Below are 25,736 nucleotides of genomic sequence, written 5' to 3'. Positions count from 1 at the left end.
AACCGTCGCGTATTGCTGCCGTTGGGTGCAGCGCCCTTGGTTACGCGCAGACTCTTCCTGGGATGACGAGGATGCAATTTCTACCCAGGTATGTACAACTTGAACGCGCAGGAGAAACACCTAGCCAGGAGAAACGTTTTATTCTGGACACATACCAACTGGAGAGTTGGTATCAGCGGTATCTCAGTCTCTCCTACATCTTTAAGGGCCGTCGACCTTCCCCAGTGGGCGGTCAATGGAAGACGAATCTCCCAAACATGCCAAACTCGCCAAATGATGGCTTTGACAGTGTATCGTGAAACTGGTTATGCATCTCATCAAGAGCAATGAAGTGGCGAGCCGTCTCCATCCCCTTTTGCCGCTCCTCCTCAATCCTTGCCCTGTCCCCATTGTCTTGACCTTCTTCCGCAGGCAAAAGTCCTATCGACTCAAGCGCCACTGCGGCCTCGACTGTCTTGCGACCATCTTTGAACACGTATTTGGACACAGATGACGCGAACACCTGAGCGTCAACATCCCCACCGTTGGCCTTATCACGGGAGGCCCTGTTGGACCGTTTCCGGGAGCTTTGGACGGGAACAAAGTGGCTGATAAGATAAATCCACTTCCCCTCCCAGGCCAAAACACGGGTGTGAATCTCGTAAGGTACGAATGGCTTGATCTCCTTACGCCACATGCAGGCCGCGCCCCCTAGAAGGACCCTCATCTTCCTGGCTCTTCGCCTCTTGTCAGCAGGAAGGAGAGCCGGATTCAGGGCTCCTTTGAACAGCTTGGAAATGAGGTGGATGCGATTGATGTCCAGGTCCGAGAAGTAGGTGCTGTCCGACTTGTGACCATTGATGTCGCATTCATAAAGACCGCTGCGTGAGCTAGTCACGATGGGCTGAAATACCGCTAGTGGCCCATTTTTTTCCGTCGTGACCACATCCGCGCTTTTTGCTTTGGTGTGGTATAAGACGGCGGAGATTAGGCGAGTCTACTAGTCATGTCAGCAAATCGATAAGGTCCCCATGAGAAAGCCGAAGCGGACTGATGGCCAGAACGTACGTGCCACATCAAAGGGATGTTTTTCACACTGGTAAGAAGGAGCGCAACCCCGATGGATGTCAGAATATGCTGTGAAATCCACCCGACCACCGCCTGTGTCGCCTCTGAAAGCTTCCCAAACGCGACATCCATCTTTGCTGTCACGTTTATCTTGTCAGAGGTTGGCTTTTTCGGCTTGAGGTAATATTGGGGGCGGTTATGGCTGTGGTGATACTGCAGTTGCAATATCAACCCCGGCCACAATAATCTTTCAGATAGGGGTTTCTTGGGCTCTTTTCTCCTTTCCCCATCAATCAGCCTCTCACGAGACAGTGATTCCAAAGATTGAAGACTGTTTTGTCTTGCCTCCATACCGTGCGGTCTCTGGGTGGGCCCAGTGCTCAACCCACAGGTGGCACCACCCCAGTCCAAGTCCACTCAACCAACACTCAACAAGATACAACTCACACCCAACCAAGGCCATGGGTGTAGATTCACGGCGCATCGAAATAGTATTCGAGATCCGCACGCATTCCAGACGTTACGCCCACCATCGCGACCGGTTTGCACCTACACGACCATGGCCAATCTCACTTCATCTCTGCCAGGGTCACTGCTGACTTCGGCGCCGACATGGTTGGGAGGCTCCGGGAACGCCACGCTTTTCTCAACCGAAAAGGGACTATCATGGGTTCCTATCGTGGTCATTGATACTGCTGGCGCTGTGGGAAAGGCCCTGGCGAGCGTCGACTGGTCCTACCTGGCCGGCCGAGCGACTTTGCTCGCTTCTATCATTCTTTCGACTGGCATCGCCTATGTAAGCCATAATCCATTCATATGGCCGTCAGCAACTCACTCAATCTCCAGCTACTCTCTTTGGCGGTGTACAGAATATTTTTCCATCCTTTGGCGAAATACCCCGGCCCTTTTTGGGCCAAGGTCAGCACTTTATACGGTGCTTGGCATGCTTGGAGAGGAGATCTGCATATTGACATGTGGCACTGCCACGAGAAATATGGTAGGTCCAGAATCTTGGATTCATCTTCCTCCCGTGTTCAGCCAGACTGATTCTCTTATCCAGGCGACTACGTCCGTTACGGTCCGAATAGGCTGCTTGTCAACACTGCGGACGGGCTGAAAGGTATGGTGATCATGAGTCGCTGAAGCCAACTCAGAGAGACCAGAAAAATTGATAGTCACCTCCAGATATCTACGGTAGCACTAAACAGATCCAAAAGTCCGCCGGCTACAACAGCATGGTCCATCGGGTACCCAACACCTTTACCGAAATCAACAGAGCAGTGCACGAGCGTAAGCGACGGATCGTGGCTCATGGTTTCTCAGATGCTGCTCTACGGAGTTACGAGCCTAGAATTCTGGAATGTATTTCTCAGTTCGAAGACGTCCTACTCGAAAACAAGACGCCGGGCAAGGAATGGACGACTCCACAAAATATGTCAGACCTAGGTACGAAGTGAACACCCCGACAAGGCCAGAAGAAGCCCACTGACTGATTGAAACCCAGCTGGTAACTTTGCATTCGATGTTATGACATCGCTTATCTACGGCATGTCGTATAATCTGCAGACGAGCGAGGAGCACAGATACATTGTGCCAACCATTGCAGGCCTCAACGTTCGCACAGGCGTGCTTTCGCAGGATCCCCAGTTGGCGTGGGGCAAACTCGACCGGCCCTTCTTCAAAGAAGCCATGATCTGCCGCAAGTTGTTCCTCCGGTTTGTGTACAAGTTGATGAAAGACCGGATGGCGGCGGAGAACATCACGGGAGACGCGTTTTCGATTCTACTCAAGGCCAAGGATCCCATTACGGGCTCGAAGCTGGACATGTCGCAACTCAGCGCCGAGAGTGTGAACTTGATCGTTGCAGGTTGGTGGTGCCCCAGCCTCATTCGCCCTGATACATTGCTGACTATTTTTGTTCTTGGTTTCAGGCTCCGATACCACAGCCACATCCATCTCCGTTACCATGTTCTATCTCAGTCGATACCCCGATTGCTACGCTCGCGTGGCCGAAGAAGTCCGATCGGTTTTCAAGGATGCAAGCGAGGTCAAGCTTGGGCCCAAGCTCAACTCATGTGAATACATGAAAGCGTGCATTACCGAAGCCCTCCGAATGTCCCCTCCCGTTGGCAGCGCCCTTTGGCGAGAAGTGATCGGAGCTGGCCACAACATCGACGGCGAGTTCCTGCCATCGGGTGTAGAGGTCGGCACGGGAATATACAGCATTCACCACAACCCGAACTATTACGAGGAGCCTTTTGAGTTCAAGCCGGAGCGGTGGCTGGCCGCAAAGGACTCTCCGGACAGCACTTCGCCTGCACGTGCGGCGTACAATCCGTTTTCGATCGGCATGCGCGGCTGCATCGGCAAGGCGCTGGCCATGAACGAGCTCATGTTGTTTTTCGCCAGTTTGTTTACCATGGTCGATTTCCGAACCGCTCATTGTCAAGAGGCCAGACTGGGTGAAGGCAACCCAGATGCCGAGTACGGCCGCCACCGGCTGTTTGAATACCAGATGCAGGACCACCTGATTGGCTGCCGAAACGGGCCTATGCTCGAATTCCGTTTCAGAGAGCCCGTCGCGGCTTGAACCAGCGTCTTTTCAATACGCACCGGACAAGATGGAATTATGTTGATTGGTCATGTACGGGATCGAGACTCGCACACTTGTTGTGCTGGGGAAATAGCAACTTGGGAATAATAGTATCTAGAATGAAACAGTTGAAGCAGGTTTGAATCACAAAGTCACCAACTAGTCTCGGTGCGCCAATCAGCCATTCAACATGACTTTTGTATAGCTGTGGTGGTCATGTTAAAAACTAGTACGCAATACTGGGAGACAGAGGGCACCATAGAATCAGTCCTCGCCACGTGACGAGGCTGAGAACCCCTGAGATGACTAAGCCAACTTCACTGGCGAGCAAACTAGACTGGCAGCCAAGTGTCCTGTCCTACGAATGTGATAGATGCCTTTGCACTTTCAGAAGGCTCTGGTCCAAACTCAAGTCCGCTTCATTGTAGTGGATGCCCTGGCACATGGCGCAACAAGCAGAACTCGGAACATACCAATCCTATACCACCCAAGTACCTACCTTAGTCACCTAACAGATTGCACGCTACGCATCCGCATTCACCCCCAACCCCAACCCCTGCCTCAAAATGTCCAAAACAGTCTCCACCAACAAATCAACAAACTCAGCATCATAATAAGCCTCATTATACATAGTCGACAGGACCATTTGATCCCGCCATGTATGGAGGTACATGCAAACCGAGGCCGTGAGAACCTCGCACAGTTGAGCGTATTCGAGAACCTCGAGATGACCATACTTTCGCTGCAAGGTCCGTTCGACGACGCCCAAGGAGGATAAGTTGGCCGAGGCCATGGATACGGAAGTTGCGCCGGTCGTCGAGGATACTTGGGGGAGGATGTTTTTGATCATAAGTTCGACGATGTTGTATTGGTCGCGTTTTTCTGGGCGGGTGTGGGTGTGGAAATTGTCGGTGCTGTTGCCGTTGGTGTTGGTGTTGTTATTGGTATGCCATGCGTAGGCGCGTTTGAATTGGTCCGCAGTACAATCAAAGTCGGAGACATGAATCGAGGGGAGCCAGGCGGTGGTGCACAGGGACGCTGGGAGTTGCCAATCTCTATCGTCTTCTTCTGCCGTAGCAGTTCCATAGATCCTCCTCCCATCAAACGACAAGGCACCAGTATAAACATTCGGAGCCGCCGGATTCGACTTAAGTCTCGCCATGGCACAAGCAATGGATGCATGAACCGCATGTGTCACAGTCAGCCCTTTTCTCCGACACGCATCGGCAATAGCTGACGTCTCACACTCGTCAAAAACATGACACTTTCGTTTCGTTTTGCCCGGCCTGACCGTACCGTCGCGCGTTTTTGGTTTTGGGATTTTCGTGGGCAGCGTCATGCCGGGAAACGCATCGAGATAGCGCTTCAGCTCCGCGTTGGCAGCTTGGCTTTGCATGTCTGTGAATGGGCCGGCTTGGACCATTGTTCGGAACGGCGGGGCCAGGTTACAACACTCGCTCTCACTCTCTTTTAGGTTCAAGCTGTTGTCGACAGATGGATAGGAGCCAAAAGGTGCCCCCGGGTCCCTCGGGGATGTTACCGTCGACAACAACAAATGAGCCATTATGATCAGTCCCGCACCATCAACGGAACTATGCGGACTCTGCAAAAGCAGCTCCTGACTCCTAGGCAGAACATGTAATGTCGGCCGCGGTGGCGCCACCAACTGCGTGGCCAAAGTTGCCGCCTCGATCTGGAAGGGGACCACCACGAACGTCATCCGGAGCCATTTTTCTTCTTCTCCCTTGTCCGTTGTCGGGTGGTACTCCCATACGTACCGTGTGGTGTTGAGCGTGCTCGCCATTGAAGGGTGTTGACGGCGCAGGTCCTGCCATGCCCGCCGTAGCTGGGGAACGAGTTGCTCCTCGAACAACCCCGGGCTGGGGCATTGCGTTTGGTTTTGGTTTTGGGTTTCTTGTATCGTCATCCCCAGCTTCAGAACCAGCGAGAGAGTCCAGTGGTGGCGACCTCCTCGGCTGCTGCCATTTCTAGAGGCCTGCTGGCCTAAGGAGCAGTTGTGCGCCATCCAGCGCTCAGTTAGGCTGGCCTTCCGTTCGTAATGTCCTGCTGCTGTTGGGTGCCATTGGTCCATGTCCTTGTCCTTAGGGTTGTCCTGCCATGTGCATGTCTCCATTCAAGATATTCACCACGACCAGGAATCTCGAGATATTCCTTTGTGGTCGGGTTCTCGGTTTGGTTGGAGACGGACGGTGTTCCCGACTTTACAATAATAAAGCGCCTGGTTCAGGTTTGTGGGGGATCGGCGAACCCTGTTATAACACACGAATTAACAAAATCCCGTCGGGCAGGGCTGGGGCATGGTCACCCCGCGCTCTCCCTCGCTATATCGTCGTTACATAATAATGGCTTTTTCTTTTACCATGGTCCCAGGGTCTTCGACTGCTGAAGTGGCACCACTGGGAGGTGGACCCATAGGATGGTGCTAGTATATAGATTGTCTTCGCCGTTAGCGGGGCTGCGGCCCCATTTCCACACTGGGAAGTTAATTGAGTGAAACGTTCACTGCTATTGGAGGAAAGGAGATTCATAGCTTCATGCGTGTGGGGAAAGCGATTGGTTTCAGATCATCCCCGTTCGATATTGCTTGGTATACTCTATCTTCCTTTGCTTCGGAAGCCCTAAGCCCCATGAGTAGAAAGGTTCGAGAAATGCGATGGGAGTTCGGGGACCAGGAAGCATTTTGTTGAGAATTGCATGAATGGCACGCATAATCTAACAATCCTGAATTGCGTCGCATGCCCATTTAGCCAATACGTCAGCGTTGCAACACGAACAGTCCTCGAGACCATTGACGGCGGGCACGGACTCCTTTGCTCGACCTGGACAGTCGCCGAGATGGATTCCCGTGCCAGTGAGTATTGAAGTGGACTGGAGGCATCTGTACCGGGTCGTCCTTAGCCTTACGTGTGTCCACGAGGGCATCATGGTCAGGAGGATCAGGACAACAACACATGTGCCAGCGACAATAAGACTCCTCCAATGCCATTAATAAATGATATATGCGCTAGTAGACAGTCTAGTAAGCATCCTTGAGACGATTTTGGTGATACTCCAGGGCGGTTACAGGCGGATAACGTGGCCCTTCGACGGGGTCAACAAAAGGCTCCAAGGAGCCGACCAGGGCGTTTCGGTCGGCTTTGCAGAAGAAAGCGACCGAATACCGCTCGTCAAGAAAGCCCTCCTCGGCATCCCTGAGATGACGCGGAATGGTGACTTGATGTAACGCCGCGGGGATGGTGTCATTGGTCCAGCGTTGGAACGTCTCACAGGTGCTCAGGATCAATTCACACGGCGCCTGCGGCGAGACGGGAACAAAAGCATCATCAGAAGCATTCCTGCGCCGCCGCTCAAACTCCAGCCCAGTCGCACCACGAGCCCACAGCATCGTCAGGAGACCCAGGTCGAAGTGTGGCCAGATCCGGCTGACCTTGCCCGAGCGGATCTCTTGAAGACTGATCTTGGGGTAGTGCAGAAGACGCAATTCACTGGCATCGCCCACCTGCGAGCAGAAGGTGCCCGGTTGGAGATTCAGGGCTTCTTCCAATGCTTTGAAAAGCTGCATGCACACTTGCTCGCTGGCTTTGTAATAGTCTTGCATGAACTGGCGGAATCCAGGCAGCTCCGCCTCGGCGGGCCACCGGTTGGGGAAATCGGCGTCCGCCTCTGAACCTTGGTCAAAATGCTCCTATACATAACATTGTCAGTGGTCTGGTATCTGTGCGCCATGGGACAATCAAGGGTAGTGGCCCTCTCACGCTCACTCTTGCTTACCCTAGCATCGGACCGGTGGGCATTCGAGGTGTCGCCCACCAGTTTGCCGTACAACGATGATGAATTCTCGGCGCCAACGTGACTGTACCCTCGTTGCGGCGTCGGGCCTCGAGGGTTGGCGATGGCCAGTTTTGATTTCGGGTCTAGCCGGAAGAATTCCTCACTCTGAAGACGATTCGTCGCTGGTTAGTCATTGCTTTTGCTGCGCGAGGCTTACTGCCGCGGGAAGTGTGTATTCTGTTTTGCACTTACTCTCCGGAAGATCTCGTCAACCATATCGTTGGAAATGCCGCAGTTGATCACACGAGCGAAGCCATCGTCTGTGAGACATCTCAAAAGCTGCCTTCGGCATTCTGCACGTTCCAAGGGGTCTGGCGAAGTGTATTTACTGAAGTCGACGAGCGACCCGTTGGGCCGGGTCGGAGGGGGCAGCGACGGCGTCGGTGTTTTTGTATGGAATGCCGGCGACGGCATCTTCATCGCCAAAGAGGCGGCTTCTGGAAAGTGAGGCATGATGGAGGATGACAGCTGGGGAAAGACTGGGTTGGAGGCGCATGCGTTCAGCCCGGATATGAACTCCATCTTGAGATAAGATAACAACGAAATAGCCTGCAAGAAACCGCTCGTCTGGCGCTATTGTGCCTTGGAATCTGAAGTCGGATATATTTATTGGTGTGTAGCCTTGCCTGGCCGGGTATGGTTCGAGGAGACCGAAAGGTCGGGCCACTTCAGCCTTCCCAATGTGGGTGGGACCACTCGAGACCCCCTCCGGTGGATCACGTAACGGGACGACATCGGAGCAGACGCAACCCCTCGAAACATGCTCAAGGAGAGGCATGCAACACTGGGAATTAACATGACTTAATGGCTTGTTTCTGAGCTTGATCTAACTGCGTTCGTCGAAAGATCGTCGGCTGCCCCAGATGTTTCGAAAATGGCCTCACGGAGGAGTGGTGCAATTTGCCTGTCTTTCATGGCTTGGATTCCCCGGGCAGTGGAGCCTCCAGGGCTGACAATGGCTGCTCGGATCTGTTCAGGCGTCTCTCCGGCCTCGATCAACCGAGCCGCCCCTTTGGCCGCCTGCGCGCTCAGCTGGAGTGCGGTCTCGCGGCTGATCGCGCTGTTCTGGCCTCTGCCGCCTTCGGCCACGGCCTCAATTATAGTTGCGTAGTAAGCAAGAGACGAGGCGCAGAGTGCGCCAGCAGCGTTGATATCCTGCTCTGCTGTCCATATCACGGTCCCGAAAAGGCGCAAGATGGTCTCTGTTCTCGATTCGTGGATATCTTTGCTTCTCTCGGCTGCGGAACTCTCCGAGACGCGTGCGACAGCTGTGATGGATTGGTTGAACTTAGCTGCTACATTCGGCAGAGCACGTAATATGCAGCAAGCCGTTTCTGTCTGCAGAGGCGGTTGTCCTTTTTCGGTGAATAGGATATGCCTGAGTGTGTCAATCGTCACGCCGCCCATAAAGCTGACGATTGTCTGCTTTCCAAGCCTTCGCCGGAATGCGTCCTTAATGGACTGCCTGGCTAGTGACTGTTCGCAGTCATTATGGCCGCATGCCAGGAAGATTATGTCGGCATGCTCAATCGCTGCTGGTGTTGAGTCTGACAGGATGACGCTCGTCCGCACCTGGCTGTCATCCACGCACCTGCTGCTTAGAGAGGAGCGAAGCAGTCGTTGCAATCGATTTTGCGTGCCTTCAGATCTTACCGCGACCACTATGCGCGAAAGCAGGCCTGCAGTGTCTGGGTTGGACAACAGACCCTGGAGAACAGCGGTACCCAGTCGGCCTAGACGAAGGTGGAATCAGCGGGGTTGTAGAGATTGAAACATAGACAGGAGACCTACCGCCGCCGATGATCAGAAGAGTTGCCTTCTTCTGTTGGAGCTCATTAGGGATTGTGGACATCGTATCTCAAGATACAGTAGATGGGATGTGCGGGATTGCTAATAGCTGAAAAAAGGTTGGGTCGAGGGGGTTCGAGAAGGGTGTCCAGGGGCAGCGCATGCCTTTGCTATAACCGCCCAGCCTTCCTCTTTGAGACGATTATGTAAGCCCACGGCTGGGTCAAATTCGCACCACAAACCAACTTCAACTTCAACTTCCGCTCTCCGCCATCAAATCCACGTCGTTATCTTTGAGTTGTTCGACACTGCCGTGGCTCCACCGCTCGATGCGCGAATGGGCCTATTCATTTCTTTATTCGTTACCTGAAGTAGTATATCTCTCCAATTGTAGTCAACCAGCGGGCGCGGCCGGCGGCAATCTATGGCACCACCCGCACTCCGCCCTCTGTCTGCTACCTTGGCTTCAAGCTCTACAACATCGGTTGGGCTGCGGGAGTGGCTGGGCCGGTGCTGACTGCCGCGGACGGTGACAAGCACTCTCGGAAGAGCTCCAACATCCGTTGCAGAGCCTCGTCGCTGTTCTGATGGTGCACAACGACACGCGGCCCATCGAGCTTCACTCCCTTCTTACGCCCAAGTCGCTCCCATGTGGCGGCGTTGTAGCCTGCTCGCTTGATATCCAACCATACAATATTCGTCTCAACCGGCCGTGTCAATCGGCCTCCATATCGCTGCCACGCTTCACCCAGCATGCGCGCCCACCGATGCGAGAGCCGTAACTGATGTGCCTTGCTGCCGCGGCCATCCCAGCCAAAGTTGGCTTCCACGGCCGCACGTGAGACGGAAGAGATCATCCCTGTCATACGCACGCCGCCTCCGAGGACCTTGCGGACGTGACGGGCGCGGCGGATCAAGGTGGACGACCCCAGCAGCATCGTGCCTATGGGCGCACCAAGATTTTTAGCAAAGTCCAGGTAGACTGTGTCGAATAGGGAACAATAGTCACGCAGACTGCCAGCGTTCGCGGCAACAGCCTCGAAAAGCCTAGCACCGTCCAGGTGTAGGCGGATACCGCGCCTGCGTGCCCATTCAGCAATGCGCCGGAACTCGCTGACCGGCGTGATGGCGCCGTGCGCCGTGCACTCCAGCGAAATGACCTTGGTCGGCGCCTTTTGTATGTCGTCCGACAAGATGGCTTTGCATTGGATATCCTCCAACGTGAGGTAGCGGTTGTTTGAGGGCTTCACAACCTGCACCGACGCTCCTGTCAGGAATGAGGTGCCGCCACCTTCAAAATGCACAATGTGCGCACGGCTGTCAGTCAACAACGAGTATGGGGGCTGTTGAAAGAGCACCAGCATCGCAATCTGGTTGGCCATGGTGCCGGACACCGCGATGCACCCGTCTTCGTGACCAGCCATCGCTGCCATGTCGGCCTCGAACTGTTTGGTAGTGCTGTCCTCCCGGAAGACATCGTCGTCCATTGTCGCCTGACTTAAGGCCTGCAACATTTCTACCGTAGGAGTCGTGTGCGAGTCCGCTGTCAGGGTCAGTAAGTGCCATGTCTTCAACGACAATGCTTTCGGGGATCACTACTTCGAAAATCGAACTGAGCCTGTCCACACTTCCCCCAGGTTGGATGCTCCTCCTTGTCAGCCATCGCGGCCAGAACGCAATCTAGAGTCCAGCTGGCGTATGCCAATTTTGGCCGAGGTGACCGCTGTATTGTGAGAAACAAGCCCCGTCATGGGCTGTTGTGAGGCCAGCTTGGGTGAGACTTTGAACTGACCCAGACGACAGTGAGGAAGGCGGGAGCCCGCTCTGCCGCCGTCTCGTAAACACCTGCAGTCTTGTATTCGCGGAGTGCGTATTGGTTGGCATGTCTTCAAGTATCAACGCTGGTGGACGGTGGTGGCACCACCAACGTGGCTCGCTGACTGGGCCCACATTTGTCACATCTTGTACCGAGTCTGGAGCCGCCTCACCCCCAACACGCTCCAACCTCAATGAGAGTGAGTTGAACCCGTCTCGGGAGGAATTGTAAGTACTCGCACTATGGCTTTGTCGCGGCGGGCACCTCCGTCTCCATTGTCGAGGGTTGTTGTGCTGTCTTCAGCCTCGTCCTCCGTTTCCCAGCCCAGCATAGAACAGATGACCTGATAGCGCCATGGCTTTGGTCGATGAACACTTGCCTCTGTTCCAACAGGACTTTGGCAAGCGTGGTCGACTCGACGATGTGATCAAACACACCGCTCTCATTGTCGAGACCGAGATTGACGAAAGCATCATCGATAGTGGCTCAGATACACCCAACGTCGGGCAACTTTCGGCAGAGTCGCGGTCTCATTCGAGCTCACCATCGACCAGTTATTCCAAACCTTCGGTTCAATTGCTGAAGTACGGTCCGACATGTTTGCAGCTCCGTGTCGAGGAACACCTGGCGCAATATGCCTGTGCCCTTTGGGAAGAATCTATGCGCACGCACCAAGAGCAACTGCCTGATGGCTGGCCGGTTCTCAGCACCAACGCCAGCACCGATGAGCTTCTGACCAGGTTTCTGGATTATGTTGGCCGCCTCGTCGAAGGGAGAGCGTCTCAAAACAAGGCCGGCGCTACTTTCAGCATCCTGAGCTCCGTATTTGACGCTTTTCTATGTGCCATTGGCGAAGATGATATCCATTCCTTTGTTCTCCACCACTCGGAGCTCCCAGAGGGCTGCTTCAATGCCACGATACTCTCCTTCTACAGAGCCTCTGAACTCCTCGGCAGGCCAACGAGCTCGCCCACACCTTCACTTTTGCGCGCCTCCCGGACAAATGTCGCCCATGTTTATGCTGTTTTCGGTGGACAGGGCACGAGCGGGCCCTTACTGGAACTACAACAACTGTATTCCGTCTATCGCCCGTTGCTCGGTAATTTCCTCTCTAGGGTATCAAACTACCTGTCGGTATTGACTTCCGGCCATCACTTCTGCAACAACTACCCCAACGGCCTTGACATAATTCGTTGGATCCGGGATGCAGACAGCCATCCAGATTTGGAATACACTCGCTCCCCTCCGGTGAGCTGTCCGCTTATTGGATTGCTTCAACTGGCAAATTACCGCATCGCTGCCTATATTTTAGGCTTCACAGAGATGAAAACGATATTCAGAGGCCTGGCCGGCCACTCCCAGGGCGTGATCACGGCGGCGGTGGTCTCTCAAGCCAGCAGTTGGGAATCCTTCGAAGAATTGGCCTTGGACGCGATGAGAATTCTCGTGAGCATCGGGTGCAAAAGCCAGGGATCCCGCCCACAAGCCTATCTACCTCCAGAAGTGCGGAAGTATGCAGAGGAGCACGGTGAAGGCACCCCGAGTTTTCTGCTCGGTGCCAGGGGAACAAATCTAGCCGCCATAGAATCAATGGTGGCTGAGGCCAACGCTTCATTACCTGTTGGCGAGAGAGTGGAGATCGCCCTGGTGAATGGCCCCAGGCATTTCGTAATCGGAGGACCGCCGTCATCACTGCAGGGCTTGGTCAGATTCATTCGTTCCACAACCCCGGCTGACAGCGATGAATCTCGAATCCCGTTCAGCCAGCGACATAGGAGGGTCAAATTGGGGTACTTGCCTGTATCAGCACCATTCCATACGACGTACCTTCAATCAGCAGCGATGCGATGCACAAGCCTCGACCTGGATGACTTGGAGTGGAAGCCCGGCAGCCTCACAATACCCGTGTACGATACATCGACCGGGGAAGATTTACGACATTCCAGCGCTACAAACCTGATTCCGCGTCTGGTCGAGCTGGTTATGGCCGAGCGACTTGATTGGCCCGCTTCAACGCCATTCCTCGATGCAACGCACGTTATCGACTTCGGTCCCGGCAAATCCACAGAGGGCGCTGGAGCCCTCTCGGAGAGGATCACAGTTGGCCGGGGCGTCAGAACTATTATCTTTGAGTCTCTCAATGCACAGGATGTGTCCGACCTTGGCGGAAGGGTCGAACTGTTCACTTGCTGTGAGCTGCCTAAAGGGAGAAACTGGAAAGAAGAGTACAGTCCAAGACTGATCCGGGATGAAAGCGGACGCAAGCTAGTCCAGACAAAGCTCAGCACGCTTCTTAAGGCGCCGCCCATCATGGTAGCTGGCATGACTCCAACCACGTGCGCCCCGGATCTGGTCCTTGCCACGATCAGTGCCGGATACCACATCGAGCTTGCTTGCGGCGGCTTCCACAAGCCCGAGATGATGGAAAACACAATCCGTAATATTGTCGCGAGGCTACCGGTTGGCAAGGGCATCACATGCAACGTCATTTATGCTGCCCCTCGTTCACTCAAATGGCAAATCAACTTGATCAGAGAGCTCCGGGGTAAACGTCTGCCTATCCACGGACTAACAATAGGTGCCGGCGTGCCTTCTTTGGAAGTGGCAAATACATACATCAACGAACTCGGGCTCTCCCATATATCTTTCAAACCCGGATCCGTCTCGGCAATCAATCAGGTCCTCGAGATTGCGAGATCACAGCCGAACTTTCCTGTTATCCTACAGTGGACCGGCGGTCGAGCCGGCGGCCACCATTCTTTTGAGGATTTTCACCATCCGATGCTTGAGTGTTATGCAAAGATTCGGCGATGTCCAAACGTCATCTTGGTCGCCGGTAGTGGCTTCGGAGATGCCCAGTCATCGTATCCCTACCTGTCTGGCCAATGGTCGCTTAAGTATGGGGCTGCTCCTATGCCATTTGATGGTATCCTCCTAGGCAGTCGAGTCATGGTTGCAAAGGAGGCCAGGACCAGCGCCGAGGCGAAGGCCTTGATCACGGATATCCCCGGCGTAAGTGACCGCGACTGGGAAGGCACGTACGCCGGATGTGCAGGTGGTGTGATGACGGTTACCTCGGAGATGGGAGAGCCCATTCACAAGATCGCAACAAGAGGCGTCCAGCTTTGGGCGGAACTCGACAAGACCATTTTCAGCATCCCTGACAAGAAGAAACGACTTCAAACTCTACTTCGAAAACGCCACTATGTGATCTCAAGGCTGAACGCCGACTTTCAGAAGGTGTGGTTTGCACGAACGGATGGAAACGACGCCGCCGAGCTGGCGGATATGACCTACACTCAGGTAGTGTCCAGACTCTTGGAACTGACATATCTTGCCAGCTCACAACGATGGATTGATCCGTCATACAAGACATTGATGCAAGATTGGCTGACCCACCTTGACCGCTGCTTTGCATCATCTCCAGTTAGCTCGCCTCTCTCCCGAGAATGCGAACAGCATGAGACTTTAATCGATCTCAAGCGCACTGTTTCTACAGTATATCCTCAGGCAGATGAGCAGCTCCTCAGCTTCCCGGACCAGGCGACCTTCACCTCCTTTTGTAGGAGGTCCTACATCAAACCAGTACCATTCATCATTGCTCTCGACGAGCACTTTGAGTACTACTTCAAGAAGGACTCCCTTTGGCAGTCGGAAGATGTGGAGGCTGTCGTCGACCGCGACGTTGGAAGGACCTGTATCTTGCAAGGGCCTGTGGCTGCACGATATCCATCTCGAACCGATCAGGGCATTAAGGAGCTTCTCGATGAAATACATGAGGAGTGGAGTTCTCTGCTTGCTGGAGCGGTTCAGTCCATCTCCCACTCTCTGGACGAAGTCACAGATCCTGCAATTACATTTCCCAACCCAAGCTTGTTGGAGGACCAGATAGAGCTCCTTTCTTGCGATGACGACGGCTTTCTAAGCGAAGGCGGCGATGATCTATGGTACACCAGGCTTGCCGGACATGCCTCGTGGGCCCGGGTCGCTCTCCAGACTCTCAATGTTGTCCGGGAGAGACAACTATGCCATAATCCGATTCGAAGCGTCTTCCGGCCAACTCCAGGTGTGACCGCTGAGATTCATTCGGGCAGTATCGAACGCATATCGCTATACCGGGGGTCCTCGGTTAATCTCCAAGAGAAGCTAGCGGAGCTTCAGCTGGTTGACAGGCAGTTGATCGCGATGCGTCTAGAAGCTCCCATTACAGCGGACGGCAATGACGCTTCTCTGGTCCAGCAATTCCGAACTTCCAAAGATCTCCTCACGCCTCTTCAAGACATTACATCACACCCGGTAGAGCAGGTACAAGAATTTTATCGGCGAATCTGGTTCGGCTCGGGCGAGGCTCATAAAACGGCCACCACCAGTCTCAGAGACACCCGCTTTGAGGAGAAATACTACGTGACTGAGGAGCATGTCAGAGCCTTTGTCAAGGCCACTGCAGATCAGAATATCACTTCTGGTGTCGGCAGGGTACCTCTTGACTTTGCCGTCGTCGTGGCCTGGAAAGCCCTGATGAAGCCGCTATTCTCGGTGGACGCCGATTTGCTGAACTTGGTGCACCTCGGCAATGAGTTCCGTCTAGAGGATGGCGCGAAAGGCCTCCGGGAAGGCGATGTTCTCGTCACCAACTCTCGCGTCACTCGGTTTGTGCAGCAAGACGCAGGGGCCTTGGTAGAGGTTCATGCAGAAATACGACGTGAGGATGTCCCAATCATTCGAATCATCAGCCAGTTCTTATACCGTGGATACAAGGTGGCACCCCAGCATTCCTTCGACGAAACTGAGAATCTAGCGATGCGGGTTAGTCTGCCCGGGTCTAAGGATCTGGCAGTCCTATCATCAAGACCTTGGTTTCATCTGACTGAGCCTTCCGCTAATCTTCTGGGGGCGGATCTCATGGTCCGTTCCAGTTCTCTTCGAACCTTCTCCGACGATGGGAAAACGTGCCTGACGACTACCAAGGGCAGTGTAAGCCGCAAGGGGCAGCACGGAGTCTGGAAACACTGTGCGGACGTTATGTGGACCTCACCATCCCCGGAATGCATTGTGCAGTCATACCTGGCACGCTACGGTCAGCCAACCACGGAGCGGAAATACTTTGAAGCCCCTCTAATCATCTCATCTGAGGGCATTACCTGCTTTGCTCCCGCAGACAATGCGGATTACGCTCGAGCATCTGGAGATCTGAATCCCATCCACTTGTCCCCCGCCATCGCCTCGTATGCTCTTCTTCCCGGAACCATCACCCACGGCATGAATACAAGTGCTCGAGTTAGAGCTGCGATTGAGAATCGGATCTGCAGGAATGACAAGGACCAGTTCCGTTCCTTCCGCGTGAAATTTGTCAACATGGTTTTGCCAGGCGACGAGCTCCATGTCACCATTCGACATGTGGGCATGGTACGAGGTCGGAGGATCTTTGAGTTTCAGGCCAGAAACTTGCGCACTTCTCTTATTGCCGTCGAGGGAGAGGCCGAGATAGAGAACCCTCGTACTGCCATTCTCTTCACTGGGCAAGGAAGTCAGCAAGTCGGTATGGGTCTGGAACTGCGAGACAAGAGTGATGTTGCGCGCCGATTATGGGATCGGGCCGATGTTCATTTCCTCGAGACCTATGGTGAGTTCTCCCGTCTGACCGTCCCCTTCTGTAACTATGTGAGGCTAGTACTAATCGCTGCCCAGGGTTCCGCATTTCGGACATCGTGAAGCACAACCCTACGAGACTAGAGGTCCATTTTGGTGGTGCCAAAGGCCGCCGCGTTAGGGACAATTACCGATCACTCAAATATAACAACCCCGGTACGGGCGAAGCGCCCATATTTGGATCCATCAACGAGACGACGCCTTCACACGTCTTTCATGCCGAAGGCGGATTGCTCCACGCAACACAATTCACGCAACCCGCGTTGACTTTGATGGAGCTTTCGGCATATGAGGATTTGGAAGCCAAAGGCATCCTGCCACTTCACACGACATTCTGCGGCCACTCGCTCGGGGAGTATGCCGCCATCTCTTCTATCGGCAAGCTTCTGACACTGGAGAACCTTATGTCAGTGGTCTTCTACCGTGGACTCGTCATGCAATTGGCTGTGGAAAGGGACCAGCTTGGCCGCTCCCCTTACGGCATGTGTGCGGTGAACCCGAGCCGGCTATCTATGCGTGAGTGTTTGTCGCAATTTGTTCCATTCATGCGTATGAGAAGGGACACAGGCTGACCACCAAGCAATAGCACTTACAGAAGCAGATCTCAAGAACGTGGTACGCGTCATCAGTGCAGAAACAGGCAAGCTCCTCGAGATTGTGAACTACAATGTCAAGGGCTCGCAATACGTGTGTGCAGGAGAGGTAAGTTTGCTTTGCAGTATCCCTCCGAGAGCTTGATTATCCGATATTGATTTCATTGCCTTGCAGAACCTGGCGCTTAGTTGTCTGCGCACAACTCTTGACACCCTCCATGCCCAGAAAGGCCGAGGTACAACAGGCGTCAGCGATGACCGTGCTATCGCGATAATGGTCAGAGGTGTCGTACGGACAATGGGGACCGACTCCTGCTCCGAGATTCAGACCAGAGGAGCCGCGACTATCCCACTTTCAGGCATAGACGTGCCGTTCCACTCAAGCTTCCTGAAACCTGGAGTCGACGCCTTCCGAGAGTACCTGTACAGCAAGCTTCGGTCGGAGGATATGGTGCCAGAACGCATGGTGGGCCGCTATGTCCCCAACCTCACCGCACGACCCTTCAGCTTGGACGCGGAGTATATTGCAAGGGTTCTAAGTTTGACCAAATCGCCTGTCCTCGAAAAGCTGCTGAAAGAGGAAGACCTCCTCCGAGGATGATCAAAGGCATTGTGGAAGCGATTGCACCGGGACATGCAAGGTTTCGAGGCGTACCTGGGTAATATAGCACACGTCTGGTTTTTGTCCAAGTGCAATGCCGATTGCATTGATCAGATACACGGCATTCGGCTGTAGCTTCGCAGGGTAGCCAATCATATTCCGCTTTCTCAATCGTCTACTTAGTATCCAATCATCATGGAGGCACTGCTCTTTACAGTTTAGTGGGCCGGTGTAGTCTCGTGTCGCTTATGTAACGTTTTTGGTGGACAGCATTTGGGAGCCTTTCCTGTTCAAACCGCAGCTTCTACTTTTGAAAATGCTTGCAGCCGAGCGAACATTACCAAGATTCCATGCTCCTCTTGCGACGGTGACAGTGATACCCGCTGACATGATCCATACGGTTTCAGCAGGCTCCTTTGATCGTACAGGCTCCAAAACCAAGAAAGTGGATGAGATGGAAACCAGGCTACGAAACCCGAAACTAACAAATCGGCCCAGGAGTGAAATTCAACTGAATGACTGCTATTTCTTGATGAACTAATCCTCTGTCCCATGCAGGTGCAAATCATAGAGAAGAGAGCCTTCTTCTTTCAGGAGCTCCTCTGGCTTCCCATCCTCCACGATCCTGCCCTCCGCAAGAAGCACTACACGGTCGTAAAGGTTGATCTGGTCGAGTCTATGGATGACCGAGATGACGGTGGTCTCTGGTAACCGGTGGCATACAAGACGATGGATCAGTTCATCCGCTTCCTGGTCAACTCTGCAGACAGAATGCGGTTAGCAATTGCTCCAAATGAAACTTGGCCATCAGATGGATGACCATAGCAAACTCCGCCCATTGACGGACGGCGACAGCACTTACCCGCTTGTTGCTTCATCCAAGACAAGAAGCTTGCTCTTCTTGAGGAGGGCTCGACAAAGACAGAGCTTTTGTTTCTCGCCGAATGATAAATGGTCAGGGTCGATCTTCGTGTCCAGCGGCTTGTCTCCATGGTCAAACTTGCTCCACAGCTCAACATCCTGCAAGGTCTCGATGATTTCCTGGTCTGCCCTCAAACCCCTGGGATCTAGATTTGATCTCAATGTTGCGCGCAGGAGGAAAGGATCCTGCGTGACGGCGGCGATAGCTTCGCGTAATCGCTCATGCTCAACATGGGCAATGTCGTGGCCTCCTATTGTTATTGAGCCAGCGGACGACTCTAGCAGCTTGAATAACGATAGGCACAGACTCGTCTTGCCGCTGGATGAAAGTCAGCATGATAACTGTCAATCAAACGGTTCCGACTTACCTTCCGCTCCTGCCGCAGATGGCCACCTTTTGGCCTGGTCCAATAGACAATGAAATGTCTTGGAGGGCAGGTTTCGGTCCGCTACCACACATCTCGTTAGCAGAGTTCTGTTTTTCACACACAAACTGTCACACACCCATAAGACACCGACAAACCCTCAATTCGTACACTCCCGTTCTCTGGCCAATTTGGCGGTAAGGGATCGGGCGCCAGCGTTTTCTCTTGGGGCGTTTGCTCGGAAAAGCTTTTGACACGTTCTACCGCCGCCAAGCTGATTTCCAGGGTGCACCAGACGTTGACAAAATCGGTCAAGCTTGTGCCGAAGGTCATAAGGTTGATGAGAGACACGCCGAGGAATCCCGTACCGACATGTCCTCTGGTGGCGATCGATACTCCGATGAGGAGAAGCGCCAGTCCTGCGACCATCAAGTTCAAGACGAGGCCCAGATACCTCTGGATGCAGAACAAGAGGTAGAAGGGCTTCTGCGAAACATCGAGACTGGCCGCCATCTCGTCGTTCAACTGACTTTGGAGGCCGAATGCTCGGATAGATGCGAGCCCATTGTACGTTTCAATGAATAAGGTATAGAGTGGCGCCTTAGCCTCGATGTCCAGAAATCGAAGCTGCCGTGAAGTGCGGATATACAGCTGCTGAACGACCGCCCCAAGAGCCATGATTGCAGGGATGACAGCTGCGAGGTACTTGGATCCCACTGCAATGACCACCATCTGTGCGATACAGCTGACGAACGCTATGCATACCGCTCAGTCGCTTAAACAATGCGGTAGATTTGGGGTTGTACTCACTAATGACTGTGTTTGCAAAAGCCATCGGCAGTTCCATGTCAACAAGCGACATGTCTTGACTGAACCTAGTTCTGATATCAGCCCAGATTACTGCGAACCAAAAGGGAAGATACGTACCGATTCACCGTGACACCGGGGTCGATGGTCCAGAATACTGATAGCGGAGCACTTTCACTGGTGGTTAGCTAGAAGGTACTGTACCAGGTTACAGAGAACCAACCGTTGCACCGCCTTCACCAGAGTGGAATGAAGTGACCCTGCGGAGTTGACGACCATGTCGCAGAGCATCAGCCTGTACCAAGTCAGTATATCACAAACCGCAACCACAACAAACCTGACTCACCATGTCCCAGCCGCCAACGACAAGAATGCGAGGAAACCATACGCCGCGTATGGCCCAAGCCAACGTCCGAGCTGCTGATTCGGGTGCTTGACGTTGAATGAAGTCCACCACGCCAACCATATTTCTATTTCCAATCAGTCTCGTAATCAAACATGCGTCGATTTTTGAGCTTACGGGGGAAGAGAGTGAAGAAGACAAAGGAGATCACCAGAAGAACCGCCAAAGAGAGCTTCCACCAGCCCAGGGAGGCGAAGTAGTACTTGTAAGCCTCCAGTTCTCCTCTGCGCGATTTTTGGGTGCTTGTTGCGGCTACATCTTCCCTTGTATCCAGAGCGAATGCGCATGGGTTGGTTGACCATGAAATCGGTTGTTTCTCTGCTGTGGCGGCAGTATCGGACTGCGGTTCCTGCATTATGGTCAAGTCCTGGACCGCCTGGAACGGTCCTTGCTCAATGACGTTGCCCTTCGAGTCGAGCACGACGATAAGGTCGGCGTGAGAGAGATATTTTGCTCCATTATGTCAGTTCAAGTATGTCCCCGGTCTGGTACTGATCTTACCGGAATGTGAAGTGATGAGCACAGTGAGCGACAGCTGACGAAACAGGCCGTTGGGACCGAGTAGGCTATCTACTATCGCCTCTCTGGACCTACTGTCAATGCCGGTGAAGGGCTCATCAATGACAAGGATGCGTCTTCTCGAGTATATGGCCCTCGCCAGTGCCTGGTATCAATCAGTTAGCCATCCACACGCCTATACAGAGCGAGTCACGTCGGTGGTCTGTCAAACATACCACTTTCTGTCGTTGGCCTCCGCTCAGGCCATTGCCTCCGTGACCAACCGAAGAGTCGGCCTCACTTCCAAAATCTTGGTCCAACGTACAGGCGCGCATTACCGTTTGGAACCAAGGTGCCTCGTACGGCAGGCCGCTCAGCACGTTTTCCCGGACCGAGCCAGTGCGCAGCCAAGGGATCTGAGAACAGTAGGCTATGGAGCCTTGGGGTTTGGCAAAGACAATGGATCCGCTTGAAGGCGAGATCTCGCCCAGAATACATTCCATCAGTGTTGTCTTCCCACTGCCGGACGGCCCAACAACCATGGTGATGGAGCCCTTTGCGATTTGGACGTTAATGTCGTTGAGAGCAGGCTTGGTGTTACCTGCGCGATGAACCGTACAGTGCACGATAGAGATGCATTGGTCTGTCATGGGCTCCGGGGTAGATGGGCTGGACACGTCCGAACTGGACAGACTGACGAGCGTGACTTTCTTGTCGTCTTTCTTTTCGTCTAGCTGGTCCGGAATCCAGGCAGTCATGGTATCTGGCTTGCTCTCGTCCGTAAGTCCAATGTTGGACTCTTCCTGCAACTCCTGCTTCAAAAACGTATCGATGCGATCGAAGGCCGCCAACGCAGCTATCACGGCTGGCAAGGTCTGGATGATGACGTTGAGAGGTTGGTGGACAAGGTTGAAGTAGGAAAGAGCTGTGAAGGCCTTCTCATTCAACAGAGTGTCTCCGTGCTTTTTCGCGACGGCGATATAAATGCCAAACCCCAGAACTGGGGAAAGATTTGGAGCCGCGAACGCTGTGAAATATGTTCAGTCTTCTGGCTTGGTACATACAGGTATCAGTATTCGAGGCTTACAGAGTCCCACCGCCATGGTGAGCCATCGTCGGAGAGCCAACGAGATGTTCAGTTCAGCTGTACGCAGCGCTTCCATCATGCCAGCCATGTGGTTGGCTAGGCCCAACATCTTGACGTTCTTCATGTTGGTAAGGACGCGGGTGGTTACCGCCACTCGCCTTTCGACGGCTTCAAGCCATCGTTTCTGAGCATTCGAGATATTTGACCCAAAGGCTCCGATGATTAGGGCGCTGACTAGGTTCAGAAGTTCAGCTCAGCACGACATAGTTGGGGGTTAGAAACCAAACGTACCAACTGTGACCCCGATTGGAGCGACCGCCGCTACCCCGAGCTGTCTTTCAAGTAGCCAAAGCGAGAGACCCAAGGTGAAGAAGCTGATGAACGCTTCGTGCGCATACTGCAAACCTTGGACGATTCGTTCAACATCCGTGCTCATCAGCGTGATGGAGCTCAAGTCCTGCGCTCCGGCTTTCTTGACATCAAGCGTTTTGCGATATATCAGCAGCACAAGACTGCCGCGCAGGGCCGTGATGAGCCGGACAATCTGGTACTGTCCATACGCGGTCGTTACCTGTCAAAGTCAGTCAATCGATGCAGCAGACACTTCGGGTCGGCACATACCGCGATTCCAATATAAACAAAGGCAAAAGCGCCGAGCAGGCCGTACCCGACATTGTTAGACTCCGGATCGACCGGAGAATGGAACCAGGTCAAGGTCCTTTGGATGAGAAATGGTTGAGCAAATTGAAAAGCAGCCTGGGCCACGCGCATTGGAAGAGGTAGGAATGAGAGCCACCTGAACTCCCCTACGAGCAACAACCACAGAGGAGATCTCTTTTCTCTGGTCAGGTGCCGTTCCCACAATCGGTCCATTTCCACAGTGAGGACCGTGCTGGAGAACTGCTTCTCGACCTCCCAGAGCTGGGCGAGAGTTATGGGAATCCCAGACAGCCCTCGCTTCATGAGTGGGTTCACCCAGAGGAGCAGAAATCTGTTGTGAATGCTGCTGAGTGCCTCAGGAGGAGAGTTTGCGAACTGCGGCAGCAGATGGGGTCTCTTACTCAGCTCCTCGGTCACGATGATGGCGAGTTTGACCACGAGCTGGACCGTCGACAACGCCGCTGGAGCACGATGTTGCGGCCGGAGCCATTGTGAGCGGATCGTCACAATGTCCGTCAACGCCCACCATCCGAGGATACCCTGCGACAATGCTGACGAACGGAGAGAGTATATCTCGTGCAGCATCTGATCTGCCGCCAGCAAAAAAGCGCAAGCCAAGGACACAGCCCCGGCGGCATCGGAGACCTTGGTGGTGACGATGGAGCCGGCGGTTTGCAACAGCATCGTGATCATCACGGTCGTGAGTTGCAGAACGAGCAGTGTCACGTATAGGACCTACACCCGCTTGGTCAGCTTCGGTCTCTGCGTAAGTCATGATGGATGGGCATAGGGTACTGACAGCCTTCACCACGGATCGTGGATTGTCCAGGCCGCGCAGCTTTCTGCGCGGCCGCTTCCATGCCTTCCACGCCACCTGTATGGACAGCAGAAGTACTCCCAGTGCAAGAGGTCCCAAAATCAGAATCGCCTCCTCGAAGAGCAACGTGAAATCCACCAGTCCAGATGTTGCGGGCAACAACGCCCGGAAGGAATCGTCCGCATCGTGACTCCAACCGCTGGAGGCGTTGAAATTCGTAGTAGCCGCCATGGCGACGGTCACCTCAGGTTCACCCGACGAATTCAGGCTCCTGACTGTAAGTATTTTGGTTGACAGTAGGAAATCGCGAGAGACAGGTCCTCATTACCTAAGCAGGGGGCTTCCCTGCACAGAGGTAGGCAACACGAACACAAGAGCACATACCTAGACACCTACTCTACATCCAAGTGGTGCCACGGTGGGAGAGACTTCTGGCCAGATAGATAAATGGTGCTATCCCGCAGATCCTGGGCCAAGGACTTGAAGCATCTTTGCAGGACGTTATTTGCTCGATGAACGTTGGCCAACGGTGGCTAGCCTTCCACGTCTGTCGTTCTCGACTGGTTTATTCGTCGCCTAGCACCGGAACGTTGTCCCTACGATCTCTGGGCGCCCAGCCAGAGGCATACGACTTCTCTGTCATTGGAGGAGGCTGGTCAATTGATGATAGCAATTCAATCATACTGCCTCCTTTCCACTGTTTCGTCGTCCCTAACTGACAAGAGTGGGAGGAAAGTGGCCTCACTTTTTCGGATTCGAAATGTGGGCCCACCTGATGTTCTCCCCCCTGCAACCCCAGCCTTTGACCCAAGACTGACACGCTCTCGCCAGCGATGTTAACGCATCTTCCAGTGTGTTTGGACTTCCAACATGGACATTTAGAGAGACGCCCTCAGGCTCACATGGTAGTTAACCACCTCACGCATTTACAACAGCCGGTTTGATTTTTGATCTATGCCGCAGGCATGACCAAATGCGGTAGGCGGACAAAGATTGCGCACTCACCGTCTGTGAGAGCTGACAAGTATAGATGTGACGGCGTTCGCCGACAATCCCAAGATCTACTGGTCTTATTGTCCGTCCGAGGCGGCAGCAATCCTTTTCGTCGTGCTTTACGGCCTGACGACCTTTGTCCACCTGGCACAGGCGATCATCTATCGTCAGAAGAATGCTTATATCATCACCTTTGGCGGCCTACTTGAGACGACGGCATTTATCCTTCGGCTGATTGTCATCAAGACCCTGGATCTGTCGGAGGTGTACGAGGCACAGTTTATCCTCATTCTGATCGCTCCATTATGGATTAACGCCTTTGACTTTGTTCTCCTCGGTCGCCTCGTGGACTATTGTCTGCCTGACCGGAAGCTCATGAGGATACCAGCAAAAAGAATTGCGATTCTGTTCATCTGCGGCGACATTGGGTGAGCAGCGGCCCACGCAGGAGTACCGGCGGATGACGCCCCGGTGGAGGTCGGATATGATGTACAGAACTGACCGAAATCCCAGGGCATTCCTGTTGCAGCTCGGCGGAGCAGCAATTACAACCTCGACCGACAACAAAACAATCAACATCGGACTACATGTGTACACGGCGGGTGTGGTGTTGCAGCAGTGTTTTATTTTCTGCTTCCTGGCTCTCTCCATCGCTTTCCGACGCCGGTTGAAAAAGGAGTGTGATCCGGAAAAAGCCAATGGCAGCGAATTGGTCCTCAATACGATTTGGGTGTCCCTTGCACTGATTTCGGTAAGCCCACGTGTGGTCCAGGTCGCCTGCTTTTTGTACAATGGTCGACTGACATGACCTGTGTTTTCCAGCTACGAATCATCTTTCGGATTGTCGAGTTCGCAGGCGACAACAATAGCAAGCTTAGCCGCGAAATCGGCAACCATGAGATCTATCTGTATCTGTTCGACTGCTTGCCTATGATTTGCGCACTGTTCATCTTCAACGTCGTGCACCCGGCGCGCGTGTTGCGGAACGCCGAGTAGTGTGCCTCCAGGAGGAAGAATGGACGCCGAAATCGGCTACGACGCGAATGAAAGGACTATTACCACACCATCACGGAAAAGACGCGACAGGAAATTAAGAGAGCATGACGGGACAGTCGACTGGCGTCCTCGTCAAAAAAACAATAGAGATGACCGACGTCAACGGGAAAGGGAAACTGAAAGTGGGGGATTTGGTCGGCCATGTGGGCTACAACGTTATAGACTCATCAATGCGACCACAGGGCACGTC

The 25,736-nt window shown here is 53.7% G+C and overlaps 9 protein-coding genes across 10 annotated transcripts; 3 read left to right on the top strand and 6 right to left on the bottom strand.

Moving 5' to 3' along the window:
* Positions 1-58: 58 nt before the first annotated feature.
* On the bottom strand, positions 59-1,328 carry HMPREF1120_04805 (uncharacterized protein). The gene is made up of 2 exons (XM_009158950.1): positions 1,048-1,328; positions 59-976 (listed from the first exon to the last, which is right to left on the bottom strand). The coding sequence occupies exons 1-2, from the start codon at positions 1,177-1,179 to the stop codon at positions 233-235; spliced, it is 876 nt and encodes a 291-aa protein (XP_009157198.1). The 5' UTR covers positions 1,180-1,328; the 3' UTR covers positions 59-232.
* Positions 1,329-1,606: 278 nt separating this feature from the next.
* HMPREF1120_04804 (cytochrome P450 monooxygenase) lies at positions 1,607-3,637 on the top strand (the record flags this gene model as incomplete). The annotated part of the gene is made up of 6 exons (XM_009158949.1): positions 1,607-1,843; positions 1,894-2,044; positions 2,108-2,167; positions 2,233-2,493; positions 2,552-2,914; positions 2,979-3,637. The coding sequence occupies 6 exons, from the start codon at positions 1,607-1,609 to the stop codon at positions 3,635-3,637; spliced, it is 1,731 nt and encodes a 576-aa protein (XP_009157197.1).
* Positions 3,638-3,726: 89 nt separating this feature from the next.
* On the bottom strand, positions 3,727-6,033 carry HMPREF1120_04803 (uncharacterized protein). The gene has a single exon (XM_009158948.1). The coding sequence runs from the start codon at positions 5,772-5,774 to the stop codon at positions 4,164-4,166; it is 1,611 nt and encodes a 536-aa protein (XP_009157196.1). The 5' UTR covers positions 5,775-6,033; the 3' UTR covers positions 3,727-4,163.
* Positions 6,034-6,677: 644 nt separating this feature from the next.
* On the bottom strand, positions 6,678-8,014 carry HMPREF1120_04802 (uncharacterized protein; the record flags this gene model as incomplete). The annotated part of the gene is made up of 3 exons (XM_009158947.1): positions 6,678-7,346; positions 7,433-7,597; positions 7,685-8,014. 3 exons carry the CDS (start codon positions 8,012-8,014, stop codon positions 6,678-6,680), a joined length of 1,164 nt encoding a protein of 387 aa, XP_009157195.1.
* A 279-nt stretch (positions 8,015-8,293) lies between these two features.
* HMPREF1120_04801 (pyrroline-5-carboxylate reductase) lies at positions 8,294-9,344 on the bottom strand (the record flags this gene model as incomplete). Its single annotated transcript, XM_009158946.1, has 2 exons — positions 8,294-9,225; positions 9,284-9,344. 2 exons carry the CDS (start codon positions 9,342-9,344, stop codon positions 8,294-8,296), a joined length of 993 nt encoding a protein of 330 aa, XP_009157194.1.
* Positions 9,345-9,540: 196 nt separating this feature from the next.
* Positions 9,541-18,113, top strand: HMPREF1120_04799 (uncharacterized protein). 2 transcript variants are annotated; one of them, XM_009158943.1, is made up of 5 exons: positions 9,541-11,323; positions 11,579-16,719; positions 16,785-17,261; positions 17,332-17,447; positions 17,514-18,113. In XM_009158943.1, exons 1-5 carry the CDS (start codon positions 11,163-11,165, stop codon positions 17,937-17,939), a joined length of 6,321 nt encoding a protein of 2,106 aa, XP_009157191.1. In that variant the 5' UTR covers positions 9,541-11,162; the 3' UTR covers positions 17,940-18,113. The 2 variants fall into 2 exon arrangements, with proteins under 2 accessions (XP_009157191.1, XP_009157192.1); XM_009158944.1 differs by having other exon boundaries at positions 9,541-16,719.
* Positions 9,754-10,767, bottom strand: HMPREF1120_04800 (threonine aldolase; the record flags this gene model as incomplete). The annotated part of the gene is made up of 1 exon (XM_009158945.1): positions 9,754-10,767. The coding sequence occupies one exon, from the start codon at positions 10,765-10,767 to the stop codon at positions 9,754-9,756; it is 1,014 nt and encodes a 337-aa protein (XP_009157193.1).
* Positions 18,114-18,344: 231 nt separating the features above from the next.
* On the bottom strand, positions 18,345-24,203 carry HMPREF1120_04798 (ABC multidrug transporter). Its single transcript, XM_009158942.1, has 15 exons — positions 23,480-24,203; positions 22,642-23,415; positions 22,312-22,591; positions 22,021-22,254; positions 21,170-21,960; positions 20,937-21,099; positions 20,553-20,888; positions 20,379-20,502; positions 20,256-20,327; positions 20,153-20,203; positions 20,036-20,100; positions 19,365-19,980; positions 19,229-19,309; positions 18,802-19,179; positions 18,345-18,699 (listed from the first exon to the last, which is right to left on the bottom strand). Exons 1-15 carry the CDS (start codon positions 23,726-23,728, stop codon positions 18,477-18,479), a joined length of 4,437 nt encoding a protein of 1,478 aa, XP_009157190.1. The 5' UTR covers positions 23,729-24,203; the 3' UTR covers positions 18,345-18,476.
* Positions 24,204-24,462: 259 nt separating this feature from the next.
* On the top strand, positions 24,463-25,486 carry HMPREF1120_04797 (uncharacterized protein; the record flags this gene model as incomplete). Its single annotated transcript, XM_009158941.1, has 4 exons — positions 24,463-24,475; positions 24,528-24,918; positions 25,004-25,241; positions 25,313-25,486. 4 exons carry the CDS (start codon positions 24,463-24,465, stop codon positions 25,484-25,486), a joined length of 816 nt encoding a protein of 271 aa, XP_009157189.1.
* Between the last annotated feature and the right edge of the window lie 250 nt (positions 25,487-25,736).

Source organism: Exophiala dermatitidis (genome assembly GCF_000230625.1).
Source record: "Exophiala dermatitidis NIH/UT8656 unplaced genomic scaffold supercont1.4, whole genome shotgun sequence".
NCBI classification, from domain to species: domain Eukaryota; kingdom Fungi; phylum Ascomycota; class Eurotiomycetes; order Chaetothyriales; family Herpotrichiellaceae; genus Exophiala; species Exophiala dermatitidis.
The sequence above is the reverse complement of the archived record's forward strand: the minus strand, read 5'-3'. Positions and strand labels throughout refer to the sequence as shown.